This window comes from Carcharodon carcharias, chromosome 10 (genome assembly GCF_017639515.1).
Source record: "Carcharodon carcharias isolate sCarCar2 chromosome 10, sCarCar2.pri, whole genome shotgun sequence".
Taxonomy (NCBI): domain Eukaryota; kingdom Metazoa; phylum Chordata; class Chondrichthyes; order Lamniformes; family Lamnidae; genus Carcharodon; species Carcharodon carcharias.
In genome coordinates this window covers 59796617-59813615 of record NC_054476.1, presented here as the reverse complement: position 1 = coordinate 59813615, position 16999 = coordinate 59796617, and the positions used below count along the sequence as shown (strand labels likewise).

Below are 16999 nucleotides of genomic sequence, written 5' to 3'. Positions count from 1 at the left end.
AGGGCAAAAATCTGTAACCATCTCAGTAATGAGATGACGCACGGACCCATTATGCCACAGAGTGATGGATTTAGGTTTTCAATTGAGTTGCCAAGCATTTCTTTGCAAGGAAGGGAAGTTCAAGAGTCATTCCCCAGAAGCTCCAATGCACCTTCCAGTGGCCGTTTTCAGAATTACATTGACAGAGTTCTAAGTGATAGTTGTACTGCTCACCTTGTTCATAGATGCTATTTAATAAATAGGAGAAGTGTACTTTTGGAAGTCTCACCTAGCAAAAATTCTAAATTCCCTCGTTTTTAGAGATCAATTCTATCTGGGACCTTTTTAGTGATATTGCTTAGGCCAGAATTTTCCAGCCCCATTGGCGCTGGTGGGCGGAGGGGGGGTGAGAACAATAGGACGTAAAGGCCAAAAATTGGTTTTACATCGTAGTGAAACCAGTTTATGATTATCTGGTCTACCCATCAATGGCAAGCCGCATTTCTCACCACTGCCCGCCAGAAATATCATTTTATACATTTGCACCTCATTATTAGCCCTGCTCACCAGAATCATCTCCGAACGTCAAATTTACCACCCACGTTGGCGTGACTTCAGAAAGGCATGCTGCATGACTGCCTTTAGCAGGTGTGCATTTGGTGACCTGAACTTCGAAAGAAACTTGGAGATGAGGGCACACAACCTTGCACAGCGCAGCACTCATGGGCATCGTCCATAGGACACCAAAGAAGAGGTGCCATGCATTCACTGGGGCCATAGGCAAGTTGCTTTTTCATGGCTGGCTTTCAGTGCGGTGCGAGGGTGAGGGCTGCAGTGCGGGTCAGATCAGGGAGGAGGTGGGTGGGGGCTGCGGGGGTGGGTGGGGGATCAAGGCAAGGCAGCAGGGACTGAAGAAAATACCCAAGCACATGTCAGGTTGGTGGGAGGGTGGGGGAAGCGACCATGCACTTGGAAAAACTTGTCAAAAGTGAGCATTCTTCTACAGATGAGACTGTTCAGCTGCAGTTCCATTGACATGCTTGTAGCCAGGCCTTTGATGCTTTTCTGCCCATCAAGCAATGCATAAGCATGAAATTGCCACCAAATGCTCTGGAACATTTCACCCCTCGGGCGCAGACTGCAATTTAACGTGCATTTTAGGGGGCAGCTGAGCAATTGGCTGACTGGGCAAGTTGTAGAATCCCCTTGCAAAAGGTGGCCATGGCACAGGCACTGGTGGAGGTGCTTACAGCCCCTTGCAATGTCTTTATTAAGGTTTGACTAGCATCCATTATGGTTCAAGCTTACAGCACATCCTTGCAGTGTGGGTTAGGAGAATGTCTGCGCCTGAGCTGAGATCACAGCATGCAGTCCAATGGCCGAAGCTGCCGCCAATAGGTCAAGTAAAGTGGGGTGGAGGTGGGTGGGGTTTTGAACATCCAAGTGGTGGCCAGCACTCCCCTGCATGTGTGAAGGGGTCTTCAGGCTTAACCAGGAGAGGTTCTTTGTAGACCCATACGTCTCTCTTTGAACCTGCAGGAGGAGGAGTTCATCAGGATCATGGAGCCTGGTGATCTAGCGGTATGCTTCATGACTTTAGGAGACCAGAGAAGAAGAAGAGAGTGGCGGAGGAGCCTGGCTCAGCAAAGGGAGGAGTACTTCCCTTGAGCTGAAGGGGCGGCAGGGCCTGCTGCACATGCAGCTGAAAATCCACAATGAGCTGCCGCTTGAAGGCACCTCACTAGCCCCAGGTGCCTGTCATTCCTGCAGATGACCGAGAGCCAGTGTCGCCGAAGACTGCGCATGTCGAGGGAACTGGTCAGTCACATATGCCATCTGCTACAGGATTTGGAGCCACGGGGATGTGGAGGGCATCAACTGCCAGTGGCCAGAAAGTGACTATGATGCTCAATTGTTAAGCCACTGACTCCTTCCAGGGCTCCACAGGTGAACTTCCTTGCACAAGTGTATCCAGGAGGTCACAGACGCCATCTTCGAGAAGGCACAGAACTTTGTACATTTTGCCAGGGATCAGGGAAGCCAGGAAGAAAGAGTGCTGGGATTTATGCACATCTCAGGTTTTCCACAGGTGCAGGGTGCCTCCACTGCATCTCCATGACATGAGTCTGAGGGTATGTACGCTGATGAGCAGTGTTTGTGTCACTCAGATGTGAAACCTTGGTTCCTGCACAGTATAAAGCCAGGTGTCTCAGGCCAAAGCCTCTTCCCTGTGCAGTGTATAACCTTCAGACCAAAGTAATGATCCAGCTTAACGCTCACTGGGCACATTAGTGAAGAATGCACCTCGATGGTGCCTGTCATTGCTGCCAGAATGTTGTGGGCAGGTGTCACAGAGTTCCGCCATTCACTCTCAGCACCTTTGATGTGGGGCTGGCTCCCCATCCCTTCAGCATCTATGACCGGTGATGCCGTGCTCCTGAAGGGGTCAGGTGTTGAAGACTGACAAAGTATCAAGTGCATTTAAAGTTTTACGGGCTGTGTCCCCATAATATGACCTTGATCACAAAGCGCAAGTGAGCTGTCCTCAGCCAGACAGGAGTTAGACACTCTCAGAGACAATGTGAAGACCTATGAAGTGTCCTCACTGCATGTTGTCATCATTCTCCTGGAATCCAGCCTCTGCTGCATTTCCATCACATGAGCCTGAGGGTATGTGCACTGGCATCAGCAGGAGCCAAACATTCACAGATACAAGGTAAGGATGTCAGGAATGGCCCCAGTGCATCTCATCATCATCCTCCACAAATCTTGAGGCTATGAGGGCCTTCCCAGCATGCCCACCTCATCTAGCCAGAGCAATGCCCTCATCGCCGGCATCCTCGCCTTTGAGGACCTCAACATCGTCATCCCCTTTGATGTCCTCTTCATCGGAGGGTACGTGAAGCTCCTCCATCTCCTCCTCATCTAGGTCCTCTTCCCGTTGCAGCACCAGGTTGTGGAGTGTGCAGCAAGCAACAATGATGCGCGACACCCTCTGGGGACTGTATTGCAGTGCTTCACCAGACCTGTTTAGGCACCATTGCAAGAGGCTGTGATAATTAGCGCATGGCAGGGGAGCAGAACAGGGGAACTGACTCACAGCATGGTTGTCTGATAGATGTTACACTGCTGGACCCTCACTTGGTTGAGTACCACCGGCCTCATCATCAGCACAGGAACGGTCCAGATTGTCGCTGGCCAGCTGGATGACTCTATTTTCAAAGTCTTTGAGAACCTTGATGTCCAACAGTCTGCGAACACTCTCTGTTGTGTGCCAGCTTGACCTGCATGAAGACTCATGGAGAGTGTGTCAGCAGGACGCCTGCCAGGCCAGATGCAAAGGATGCCTAGCATGCGTGGGCTATGAGTGGTGAAAAGGATGGGATGAGGACATGATCCGCAGGGTAGATGAAGGCGTGTGTGAGAGAGTGAATGTTAATGTCCCTTGAACTGTCAGCGAGTGAGATCCCTGTGGATGTTTGATGGGCCTGTGAGTGTGAGAGTTAAGATTGATGAGAAGAGTGACTTACTCTGGCGGAATGGGGGAGATCATTCATCCTTTTTCAGCGCTGGGTGACTGTCTGCTTTTGCAGGGCATTGGCCCTGACCACTGCTGCCACCGCGTCCCCATGCTGTCACCTTGCTTGTTGGTCTTTGCCCGGAGCGGGGGTAGAGGACATCGCAGCAGGCCTCCACTGCATCTGGTAGGCACCCGAGGGAGGCGTCAATTTGGGGGCAGCTTGTTTCCTCCCTTTGGCAGCCATGACTTTGCAGCAGCTTCCAACCTCTTAGAGAGTGCTGGCTCTGTGCAGAGGCATCCTTTAAATATGGCACCCAGATTACTGAAGGCCTGTGGTGATGGTGGGGCAGGCGAATCATTGGCTGCCTCACCAGTGATCCGGTGTGTTTCCCAGGAATGCATTATTAATGAGGCAGGACGTACTGGGAATGGGACAACATTGCACGAAAACCCGCCATTGCAGCCAGTGGGTAAAAACGTCCTTTTTCCCATTCACTACCGCACTTTGTGCAAATCTGGGACAATTCCACCCTTACTGTTGCATTGAATAGTCCCATTATCCACTCTGTCTTTTACATCATATTTGTTACTGCCTCCATGATTGTGAATCTCTGCTTTTCTATCTCTCTCTCCCTATTTTTATTTCCTTCTTCCCCTTTTTTATTGTCCTTCTATCTGATTCTCTTACCTTACTTTCTATGTTACTTTCACCATTGCTGTCATTCTTTCTTTCTTTCTCCTTTTGCTGTTGCGCTCCCATGTTTGCTGCTACATTCCGTTTTGTGTTTCTCTCTTTCAGTGTTAGTGTACACCATTCTCTGTGACTTTAACCTCTCCCTCTGCCTGTTGCTCTCTTTTTCATTTTTTTCCTGTCTCTTAACTGCTCTCTCTGATTCTTTTAATACTTGATTGCCCTTACTATCCGTCTACAAACATTTTGATAGCTTTGTAAGAATAATACAATTAAAAATATGAAAATAAACAGAATGTAAGGGAGTCATATTTAAGATGTTTATCCTGAATGGCTGATCAGTACATCCCTTTTGTTGCATCCCACAGCACTCACAGAAATAAGTAATATCTGAACATAGACCAAGTACTGTAGGAAAGAGTGCTGTATAACTTTGGAGTTTAAAAATATGCTGGAAAGATTGCACTATGGAAATCACCATTTTATTGCACATGTGAAAAATAACCTTAATGCAAGGAAATATGAAGATGAATGTTTAAGATGATTGGGAGTAACTGTATATTTGAAACGTCTTGGTGCATTATAATTGAGTGTGGAGGTATCTGCACACATGGGCAGAATTTTCCATTTGTTGGTCGGGCGGGTCCGTGGCGGGCGGGCAATTGCCGCTGGAGAAACGGGCCGCGCCGCCATTTTCCACAGACTGGCCAATTAAGGCCTGCCTCATGGGTAAGCGACTCCCGTGGAGAGCGGGAAAATAGTCGCGGTGGTGGGCGGCCTCAGACTGCTGGTTCCAATGGGGAGGCGGCAGCCTGCACTAAGAGTGCCCAGGCAGCCTACTTGAAGCAGTGCACCATGGCCACTCGTGGAGAAAGGGAGGGAGGACCAATTGGACAGCAGCATGAGCAGGAGGAGGGGGGCAGGCTGCAGGAGAGGCCAGCAGGGGGGCGACTGTGTCCTCTTCCCAGAGGTGTCTCTCCATCGGCATGTGCTATATCCAGAGGATGGGAGGAGGAGGGCCCCCCATGTCACCAGCCAGGCATGGGAGGAGGTGGGTATCGCTGTCAGTGCCCATGATGATGTGCGGTGCACTGGCACTCAGTGCAGAAAAAGATTCAATTATTTGCTGCACTTTGGACGGGTGAGTACCATGTCGGTCTTGGCCAGTTGACCCAGAAGGCAGCTTTAGCCTTTGAGCCACCCCACCATGTCTTGCTGTCGTCACTGCATAGGGCATCTGGCACACGCTGGGTGGGTAAATGGGTACTAACCATGCTTACATCAGCCTTAGTGGTTGAGGTGAAGAAGGGTTCTCCCCGCAGCATATGTTGGTGTTTGTGGCTTTTGAGTAGTCTGGGGGCAACCTGCAGGGGAGGCCCCTAGACACATACTCAGAATTCCAACTCCTGTCATATTGATGGTGATGAGATGGTGCAAGGGGTGCCTCAAGGTGTTGTGGCCAAGTTGCATCTGCTGGCATCGGCGCCATACCTAGTTGCGCTTCCATGCCATGGGCGCTAAGACCCGTGTGCTATTCAAAGTGATGGACGCCGAATGTGTCCAAGGTGGCCGTTGCGGGAGGGGTTTGGGAGCAGCCGTACTATCTTCTGGGGACTGATCACCAGTAAAGTGGACAGAAGCCGCTGGAGGCCTCAGATGGGCCGCTGTGTTTGGGGTGCGGCGTGCGGGTGCAGAGTACATGAGCGAACAGCCCCAGTAAATCCTCTTCTCTGTTTTGCAGGCAAAAGGTCACCACAATGCCCGGGAACGCCAGAGGACTGGAGGTGGGCATGCCCTCCTCCAGCGCCTCACAACCTTTGAAGAACAGGCCATGGAGCTGGGCAGGAGGCCAGGGCAGCCAGGAGCGGCGAGGCTGAGGTCGGGCGGGCAGATAATTGAGGTCCACAATCCCATTCACTCTGTCTGCCCACCATCCAAACCACTGATGGTTGCTGCAATCATTAATGCTAAAACAATGCTCATTCACAGACCGAGACATTATGACGTGTGGGTCATACAGAAGGGACCCTTGTCCCCTCGAGGATTCGCATCTCCACCACCTTCCAAAGTCACCTTATCCCATTTATGACCACTATCACCATGGTTTAACATGCCATTGGATCGCTGCTGCACAGCCAAAGAGCTATTGCATCTTAGGGGGTTTGGGACCTCCAGCACCCTTTCAGCCAGTGCGCCTCACATTACTTTGTCCAAAAGGTCCTCAGCACCTCAGCTGTGAACCTCATGGCACTCAACTTAGATAAATGCCACTATGTTACTCATACCTGCTCCAAGGGGAAACGTTGCCTTCTACCCACCCAGTCTATGCCCCTGCTAATGGAATGAAGGTCAATAATGTGACCTTCCAACCTCCTGTGATCCACGGCAAATGTCGCAACTGTTTGCGATGTTTCCTCAGCCCCGCACCTATCCAGGCCAGAATGCATCCAGGTCAGGTCCCTCTGCGCTCTCCCCACTCCTATGGTAACATGCCATGTGGCATTCCTGAGGCCATCTGACCAGCCTGTCTGCATTTGCGTTTAATGGTTGGGACTCCTCTTGACTCTTTCCCACCTCACCAATGTTCATCTCCTTAAGGTCTTGAAGGGTGAGCGACTTATGAGGCTGGGGTGGGAAAGGGATGAAAGGTTGAACTGAATGTACGCTAACTGATGCAGTGTCCTTGTTGTTAATTTCAGCATCACCACCAGAGCGACCCGCACCTCGACACCAAAGGCCCCACTCCATACCTGAGGACAAACATGTGCAACTTGCGGCACATCATTTCAGCCAGCCCGGCATCAGCGCAGACACACACACCTCGGTGGGGACTTCACCGTCGGCTAGTGCCCTGGGTCACAGTGGAGAGGGCATATCACAATCGGTGCAGGAGATGGTAGGGGCAGAGAGTGCTGATGGCGCCAGCAGCCGGAGAGCTGACGGGGACGAAGCACATGCTGAGTCTGGCATTGATGACATGTCTGTGGAGTTGTCCCCAGTGCAACAGCTGCAGGTCAGGCAGCAGGAAGTGTGTTTGCATCTGGCAGGATTGCATGAGGGAATGCTTCAGTTGTTCTCCGAGATGGAGGAGCCCAGGCAGAGTGCACGTGAAGGTTGACCTTCAGGGCAGAGCTTCAGGCTTCCTCCAATGAAAGATTGGTGACTCTCATAGAGAGGGGCTTCAATCGAATGGAACATTTAATGATTGGGATACGCTCTGCCCTGCAAGCCCTCACAGCGGTACTGGCCACGGGTGGTCATTCCCAATGGGGGAGATGTTGTGGGCACCAAGCGTCGGCACTTGGTCCCCTTGCATCTGTGGTGAGCAGGGAGGTTGAAAAGGACCTCACGTCAGCGTAGCAGCTGCCTGTCATTGCTGCGAGCTCCTCTCCGGATTAGGGTAGCAGCTTCTCCGACCCTCTGCCAGTCAACGTTTCTTCCGTTGAGGCTGCGACAACTGGGGAGGTGCCAGTTCAGGAACTGGCCACTCCCTCCCAGGCAGAGCCATCACAGGCTCCCCGCGCCAGAGGACGCCCACCAAGGTCATCAAGGCCAATAGGACAGCAGAGTCAGCAGGCTGTCTCTCTAGCCACTCCGAGCGATGGGGCGGCACCTAGATGTAGCACCCAAAAAGGTAAGCATAAGGCATCTTACACACTCCCTGGGTATGTCACTGGTGATTTTGTGTTGCCCTTAGAATAGGGACCCAAATTTTTCTTATTGCAATGGAGTGTTGTTTGCTTTGCTTTTGGACAAAATAAAGTCCACCTTTGTTACCATGGCTGAGGGTCTTTTGTTTTGTGGTGCATTTTTCTTTTTCACATATTTATCATAAGTGTTTGAGTGGACATTGATGTTTCTGTACTAAGCCCTTAGTTGCAGCTGAACAGGTGGAAGGTGTGGCACCTAAGTGCCATGTGTGGAAGTGCCAGGCAATGCTGTTCCTGCTGATCCATGTGTGTGGAGCTAGCTGAAGGTTCTTTGGATTAAATTGTCCCGGGTGTCCCTGCCTCCTTGGTGTAAGTGCGGGTCATTGTTGTGCCCCTCGTCATCGCCCTGTGCTTCCTCATCCTCTGAGGCACTGCTGGATTCATCATGTGCAGCCTCATCCAGGACATCAAGGTCTTCATTGTCAATTCCATCCCCCCTTTCCAGCGCAAGATTGTGCAGGGCGCAGCAGTCTACCACTATCAGAGAGATGTGATCTGTGGGGTACTGGAGTGCGCCCCTGAGCGGTCCATGCAATGAATCGCATCTTAAGAAGACCCTTGGTTCTCTCCACCACAGCCCTTGTGGTGTCCTGGCTCCTATTGTACCGCTGCTCAGCTTCTATTCTTGGATGGCGGAGAGGCGTCATGAGCCACCTTCTGAAGGCATAGCCCTTGTCACCCAGCAGCCAACCATCCAGCTGAGCCGGAGCACTGAAGAGCCCCGGCACCTGGGAATGTCTGAGGATGTAGGCGTCGTGGGAGCTGCCTGGGTACCTTGCACAGACTTGTAAGATCTGCATCCTGTGATCACTCACTATCTGCACGTTCATGGAGTGGAAGCCCTTCCTGTTGACAAAGGCACCGGGCTCACCTGCTGGTGCCTTCATGGCCACATGTGTGCAGTCTATACCACCCTTGATGCAGGGGAAGCCAGCAATAGCCGCGAAGCCTCTGGTTCTGGATGAAGGTGGATACCTGTCGGAACAGAGCGTCTGTAACCTGCTTGACACAAGTGTGGACAGCTGATTGGGAGACACCGCTAAGATCACCCACCGAGCCCTGGAAGGAGCCAGAGGTATAGAAGTGGAGGGCAACTGTGAGCATGGGGTGTCCACCCACACAGTTAGGGGAGATCTCAGGGCCAATCATCTGACAGATATAGTTGACTGTCTCCCTTGAGAGTCAGAGCCTCCTTCGGCACTGCACCTCAGTCATATTGAGGTAGCTGCTTCGCCGTCTGTATACCCTGGCAGCAGGATAGTGCCGTCTTCTGTGGCCTCTTGCACCTTGGACAACCTCTTGGCCCTACACCCTTATGCCTGCGCCTAGCCTCCCAAAGGTGGCTCCCCTGGAGGCTGATTGTCCAGTCCTGGTCTCCTCCTTATTCTTTCCCTCCCTCCCTCCTCAGGGAAGCTGCCTCCAGTGGAGAGGTTAGAACTCATACTCCCAAGCTAAATGGAGGCCTCTGGAAAGCTGCAAGCCCGAGAAAGATTACTGTCTGCCGACTGGTTTCACATTACACAAGAAGCTCTTGGAAATCGATGAGAACTGCCAACAATCACAGAGGCAACTTTTAAACACTTTCAGCAATTAAAACTTTGTGTAAAACATGGACAACCCCTCTGAGTCCACGTATCCCGACATTGCATGAGTTTTCTTTAAAAATCTCCTACCCGCCTGCCCGTTGGGCCTGTGCTCCCACCCAAAGTTCGCATAGGCCCCTCAAAATCCAGGACAATTGGCAAGTTCAGGGCCTTAATGAGGCCTTCAATTAATGGTGGACAAACGCTCCACTTCTGAGCACATCCGCCGACCGAAATATCGCGATGCTGCGCGCTGACGTCAGCACGCCCGCACGACATTTTAAGCGCTGATGTGCAGACTCCACCACCTGCACGTCAGCCGGAAAATTCTGGCCATGGTATCGGATCTGTAAATGAACAAATATGCATTGTTAAGTAGATTGGCAAACTTTTCTTTAATATAACATCAGATGGATATGCAGTTTGAAAAAGTTGTGTGCATGTATGCACAAAACCAGTTAGATGTGTGCACTAAATAGGCCTGTGGGTGAAAGTGAGCCGCTATTTTTGATAGTGCAGCAGTTAGAAATTGGATACTGTCTGCTTTTAATTCTCCAAAACCATGGGGGCAACAATTCTAAAGCTGAGCTGTCTGGTCTGAAACATATAGGTGGTCACACTACTGTTAGCTTGGGTGGGCTTTGAGCAGGCCTGTTCTGAGGTATGCACCATTGGAATAGAGTTTTGATCAACAGCAAGCAGCTGTGTTCAGTCAATGCTGAACAGCATTCTGTTCTGTCACTTTAATAGCATGTGTGGAACCTGCATATGGCACTCCAGTTGACTTCAGTGAACTGAAAAGCAAGAATTATATAATTAATTCAGTACTTTAAGCTCATCATTTTGTTCCATTTTCCAGATGTTGCTGCTTTTGCCTCCCTCGGCCCAGGTATGCTCCAAGTGTGACAGTTGAGGAAGACAACTGTTGCAACTGTAACGTCATTGCCATCAAACGTCACTTTCTGGATGAAAATTTTTATTTAGTAGATATCGTATATACTTCGTGCCATGATGCGGTATGTTGCTTAGTTGTAATTGTTAATGTTGTCTAGTACAACAGGGGGATCGCCCCTGATTTTCTTCAAAAAATTCTGTGGGCTCTTTTATATCCACTTGACAGGGCAGACAGAGTCTCGGTTTAATATCTCATCTGAAAGGCAGCAACTTCAAAGTGTATGATTTTCTCAGTATTCCACTGGAGTGCGACCTAGTTTGTGTGCTCAAGAACCCGCCCCCCCCCCCACCCCCACTCCGCCACACACACACACACACACACACACACACACACCACTGGAATGAGGCTTCACCTCACAACCTTCTAACTCGGAGGTGTGAATGCCACCACTGAGTCAAGGTTCATGTTTGTTTCTTATACAGCACAGCAGGGGATTTGGGTATGTGTCTCTTGTCTGTGACACAGTCAAAAGGTTCTGATACTACAAAGATTAATGGTTGAGTGGTCAACAAATTACGCAGCACTCTTGAGGTTATATGTTAGCTAGAAGCAACCATTCTCAGACAAATGTTGATTAATACAGTCTTGTTGTGCATTCATACTTTTCTTTGATTTTGCTGGTTTACTGTCCTTCAAACCATACAGCGCCCCCCAAGCAAGATTTCACATCAGTTAAATAGATGGAAATTATAATTTTGCTATGTTTTTTGTTCTAATTAGTACTATTTATTTAAATATTTAAATTTCAAAGTGTATTATATGTTGTCGTGATTTACTAAAAATAAATTAACCATGTACTGGTCATATGCCACCATCACCCACCAGCCCCCCTCCCCACCACCCCAAAAGAAACTTGTTTGTTACAATGACAGCAGATCTTCAGCAGAGCAGGGATTTCCGCCTGCATCTATTACACTGGCAAATTTGTGCTTCCACCAGGAGTATTTGCAGCTTGTCAAGGCATCTGCCTCAGGTAGGGAGGAGAATTGCTGTCATATAGCATGACTAGCTGGTGATTGAAACTCCAATTCAAAATTTTAATTTCTCCCTTTGCCTGGTGCAACTTAACACTCTTGCTCAACCTTTAAAATAAATTGAACTCCTAACCGTTGCCTGTAGAACTGCTAACCATGCACCTGGGGTTCCTGCTGCCCAGCAATGTTATGGTGTAAATTACATGATATTTGCTTCATATTATAATATGCTTGCCCATTTTTGGGTGAAAGCATGTCACTTCAGGTGGAAAATCCCAGAATTGCTGTTGATTGGTGGGGAGCCCACAGGACATCAGCATACCTGATTTTTCTTCTCCAAAGCACCCAGTTTACTTTCAAAATCTGGTGGAGTAGGCGGGAGGAATTGGGTACAACAGAATTTTGTTGAATTACATTTATGTTTTTGTCTTACTGAGGAACCAAGATGAAAGGCCCATAATGCAGAACACCAGGAAAGTTTGAAAGAGGAAAAGGGGAAGGCAAGGTGTATCAGGAAACTTAAATTATTTGACAAGTGTGTATCCAGGGAGAAAAAATTATTCCTGGAGGTGAAAATTCCATTGTTTTGAGACCTGAGGAAAGAAAACAAGAGCTTGCATTTGTATAGTGCCCTTTACTTCTATGGGACATTCCAAAACGCTATACAACCTATGAGTTCCTTCAGAAATGTGGTCACTGTTATGTGGGCAAATGTGGCAGTCAATTTATACACAGCAAGGTCTGACAAACAGCAATTATATAAACAACTAGTCACTCAGTTTTTAGAGAGGTTGATTAAGGGATAAGTGTTGGCCAAGACACCAGGAGAACTCCCTGCTGCTCTTCAAAAAGTGTCAGGGGATCTTATACATCCAGCTATGCAGGCAGATTGAGCCTCAGATTAATGCATCATTCAAAAGATGCTTACTCTGGCAATGCAGCACTCCTGCTCTGAAGTGTCAGATTAGATTAAACTCAAAGCTTTGGTGTTGGGCTTGAACTGTTGAACTTGTGGCTCAGAGGCAAGGGTGTTATTATTGGGCTAAACTGAAAGCCTGAATTAGAGCAGGATCGTGTATGAAGATTCTTCATTTTAACATAATTAAGACGTGGGAAGGTGCAAAACCATGTAGGATGGTATATTTGCTTCTCAGAAAGGACATTTCAGAGGAGCAGTGACCTTGGTTGTAACATAGTTTTAACCCAATGTGTTCAATGCAGACTGTTTTTTTCTATCATGGAATGAACCAATTACTGAAGCATTGAAATTTAAAATCAAAATATGTGCGAAATGTCAACCAGCTGTTGCCTAACTCAGCCTCTTGGGAGACTATTTCAGCTCCTTCAAATTTCACTTTGTAATAAAGCCTGTGTTCATCAGTTTTGTATGAATTTAAGTAGTTTGACTTTTTTTCCCCTAGGTTTTCGAAACACCTTTCTACGTTGCTGTGGATCATACGAAAAAGAAGGTGGTGATCAGTATTCGGGGGACTCTTTCACCAAAGGTGAGGTATTATAAGCATTCGGCATTCTGCATGGAGAAAAGAGCCCAGAATTCTGCATGATTCAGAAAGCCCTGTGTCCATGCAACGAGGTTTTATAATAAGATACAAGCTGCAGGAAAGACTTGCAGCTGGTGGTGGCCCCAAGGGCCTGCTGCCCTTGTCTTTCTAGGTGACAGAGAGCAAGAGGATGGGCTTGGAAGATACAGTCGAAGGAGCCTTGGCAAGTTGTACAGTGCATCTTATGGATGGTACACAATGAAACCATGGTGCATTGATGATGGAGGGAATAATGTTTAAGGTGTTGGATGGGTGCCAATCAAGCAGGCTGCTTTGTTCTGGATAGTATCAAGCTTCTTGAGTGTTGTTAGACCTTTATTCTTCCAGGCCAGTGGAGAGTATTCCATCACATTCCTGACTTTTGCCTTGTAGATGATGGGCAATCTTTGGGGAGTCAGAGGTAAGTTACTTGCCACAGAATTCCCAGCCTCTGACCTGCTCTTGTAGCCCCAGTATTTATGTGGCAGGTGCAGTTCAGTTTCTGGTTAATGTGACCCCCTGGATGCTGATAGGAGATTCAGAAATGTTAACTCATCGAATCTCAAGGGTAGGTGGTTAGACTGTCTCATTGAAGGTAGTTATTACTTGACACTCCTGTGGCAGAAATGCTTCTTGTCACTTAACAGCCCAAGCCCAAATGTTATCCTGATCTTGTTGCATGCAGACACAGACTGCTTCATTGCAGTAGCCTAAGACCAAATGTTCTCACTACTGATTGCTAACCAGTGACTCTTAGTAGTAATTGCATGAATATGGATATAGGATAGGGATGGACAAGAAGAGAAAATATAATTGCTCTGTTTCAAATGTATAGCTATATTGTAAATGCATTGTTCATAGTTTAGCTACATCTAGTGTCCAAAACAGTTCTTTCATCCAGGTGAGAACAGAATCAATGTTGGCTGTGGTTGAGTGGCCTGTTGAGTTATACTGTCTGGGCTGATACCCATAGAACCACTCTTTATTTATGGTAATAGATGTCTGCCTGCAACAGTGGAACCATAATTCAGGAAGAAGAGGGGAAAGGTAGTGGGAGAAAGGAAACCAGTGACTCGCAACCAAAAAAAGGCTTGTATTCATTTTAATCTGCTTTAATCCCACCAACAGGATGCCTTGACTGATCTGACTGGAGATGCTGAACGATTGCCAGTAGAGGGTCATCATGGGACTTGGCTTGGCCACAAGGTAACTGGAATTTTTGCTGTATTCAGTTGGAATAATTATGGTGCTGTAGGAAGTATTTCAGAACTGTTAATTGTTGAGTTTTAATTTCTGGCCCTTTATTTTGTTACTTAAACAAGGAATATAACTTCCTTCCCTATACAGAGGCACAGAAAATAGGAATCACTCTGCAATTTGGGGGCGGGGCCCTCTCACCAAGGGGAAAATGGCACGGAATGACGTCAGAAGGAACCCCCGACATCGTCCCGGTCCATTTAAATCTTCAGGAAGGCGGGCGGGCAGCAAAATCAGCTATCCGCCCGCCAACCTGTCAATGGGAAATTAAGGCCATTGACAGGCTAATTAACCTTGTTAAAAACATTGCCCATCCAAGCTTAAGACTGGCGGGCAGGCCAGGAGCCCCAGCGGGCTCCAGATTATTCATGAAACTTCATCCACTGGCGGGATGAAGTTTCATGTCCGTTTTTAAAAAATGTAATAAATTTTTAGTGTTTATTATTAACATGTCGCATCTCGTGTGACATTGTCACATGAGGGGGATGTGTTAATAATTTTAATATTTTTCTACTTTTAGACTTTACTTACCTGTCACTAATCTCCCTGAGACAGGACTTTGCCTCAGGGACCAGTGCGCTCTTTTGCGCGCATGCACTTTGAAAATTGGCGATTCCCTCCCCACCACCACCCCCCCACCCCTGCACAGAAAGCGCATAGTGCTTCCTGTCCGGCAGGCCACCGGGCGGGCCTTAATTGGCCTGCCCACTCAAAATGGTAGCAGGCCCCATTTTGGCAGCGGGGCCTGCTCGCCCATCGAGGGCTAAATTCTGCCCCGGCCATGGAAGTTACATGATAACATTCCTGCCTTTGTAAAGCAGTATATCATCCAGCGCCAAAGAGAGATTAGCTTTTTTTCACAAAAATTGTGAATTCAGTGCACATCAAGTTAAGGAATGGAGCATTTTCCATTTCAGAAACCAAATGTTTTGCATTCCCAAGTCAGATATTATAAACTATATATGCATTTTTCTATAGTATCTTCAGGGAGCGTTAATCAAGTGATTGAGGGGAAGCCATTGACTCAAAATAAACTTGATTTATAACAGTGAATGATTATTGCTACACTTTTATACTGAAAGATGCTTGATAAAGAAAATGCAACTTTGAGAAGAAGCCATTTTGTTCATCATTGATACTCTCATATTCCAACTCTTCCGGTCCATCATCTAGTTGCACTTTAATTGCCCTAAAGTTGCTGTCTGGAGTTACTTATTTCATTAACAAGATTAAGGGTCAGATATTAAAACTCAGTTATACCTGACAGAATGTTCCAAACATTTATCACCATTTGTTTGCAGTGTTCCTTTAGATCTAGGTAATTTTACCTGGCTTTCTTAAATTTTCATACAGTGCCAGTTTTCTTTTATCTTGTTTTCACTTTATTTATATATCTCCATTTTACTTAAGCTTCCTATTAATATATACTTTATTTCATTTTATTAATCCTCTATTTGAATTTCATTATCTTTTAATTTTAATTTTTCCTTTTCACTAAGCTGTGGCTGTGGTAGAAAAAGACAACCATTTCAGATCATCAGTTAAAATGTGTTACCAGTGAGGAATTACAACTGCTGTATAGAGATAGAGGCTTTGTTTGTGATTTGAGAAATCGGGCAACAGTTTGCACTATGTATATGTGGATCTGTCACAGGTTCGGTTACAGTAGCTGGGGGAGGCAGTGGTACAGTGGTAATGTCATTGGACTCATAATCCAGAGGCCCGGACTAAGGCTGTGGGGACACGGGTTCAAATTCCACCACAGCAGCTGTTGGAATTTAAATTCAATGAATAAATCTGTTATTAAAAGCAAGTCCCATTAACGATAACCATGAAATGAAAACCCATCTGATTCACTAATGTCATTTAGGGAAGGAAACCTGCTGCCCTTACCTGTGATTCCAGACAGCAATGTGGTTAAATGTCCTCTCTAATGACCCAGCACATGGACTGCAGCAGTTCCAGAAGACAGCTCACCAACATCTTCTCAAGGCCAATTAGGGATGGGTAATAAATGCTGGCCTAACCAGTGAAGCCCACATCCCATGAACAAATAAAAAAAGTAAGACAGATGATTGCCTTGCAAGAGTTTTTTTTAACATAATTTATTGCTATTCTGCATTATTTGAACTCATTAAGCACTAGAGTGCAGTTATTTGTATGCATATGCCTCTCCCACCACCTCCTTAAGAAATGATAGAATTTAACGGTATAGAAGTGGACCATTCACTCATTGGACCTCCGAAAGATCCATTCACTTTGTACCTTTCTCTATAATCTTTAAATTTGTTTCACTTTTGTTACAGAACAACCTGATGTAGTGACAACTGATGGTATTGAAAACCATTAAAAGGTCACGTGCACTCACACACAAGTAACCTTTGTGTAAGGAGGGTAGTCAATAGAGACAGTGCCACATATTTGCAGTTTGCTGTTATCCTCTAGTTTAAGGATGCTATTGAAGACATCGGGTGGAATTTTACACCAGTGGGATTTTATAGTCCCGCCAAAGTTAATGGAGTTTTGAATGGCTCACTGCATTTTACGGTCTCGTCCCTGCCACAACAGACTGTAAAATTCAGCCCACTGAAATGATCAGGGTAGCAGTGAATTGGGGAAGAGCACATTACTGGTAAAGTTATATATCTGTGAATCTGGTTTGGGTTAAAGCCAAATAAATGCTGGGAACTAGTTCCATGAATTTGCTCTCTAGGTCTTCCCGTCACACAAAGAAGTCCAAAGTGCCAATAAGAAACTTGGAGTGTAGGAAATCATGGACACTCTTCAGA

The 16999-nt window shown here is 47.2% G+C and overlaps 1 protein-coding gene across 13 annotated transcripts in view; it reads left to right on the top strand.

Annotated features, from left to right (window-relative positions):
- Positions 1-16999, top strand: part of dagla (diacylglycerol lipase, alpha) — a 485025-nt gene that overhangs the window by 370282 nt on the left and 97744 nt on the right. For all 13 annotated transcript variants that reach the window (XR_005944203.1, XM_041197351.1, XM_041197355.1 and 10 more), the window contains 3 exons: positions 10343-10499; positions 12834-12917; positions 14082-14159. Coding sequence is in view for 12 of the 13 variants with exons in the window: in XM_041197351.1 (XP_041053285.1) it covers positions 10343-10499; positions 12834-12917; positions 14082-14159 (319 nt within the window). In the remaining variant the exon portion in view is untranslated. The remainder of the gene's footprint in view (positions 1-10342; positions 10500-12833; positions 12918-14081; positions 14160-16999) is intronic.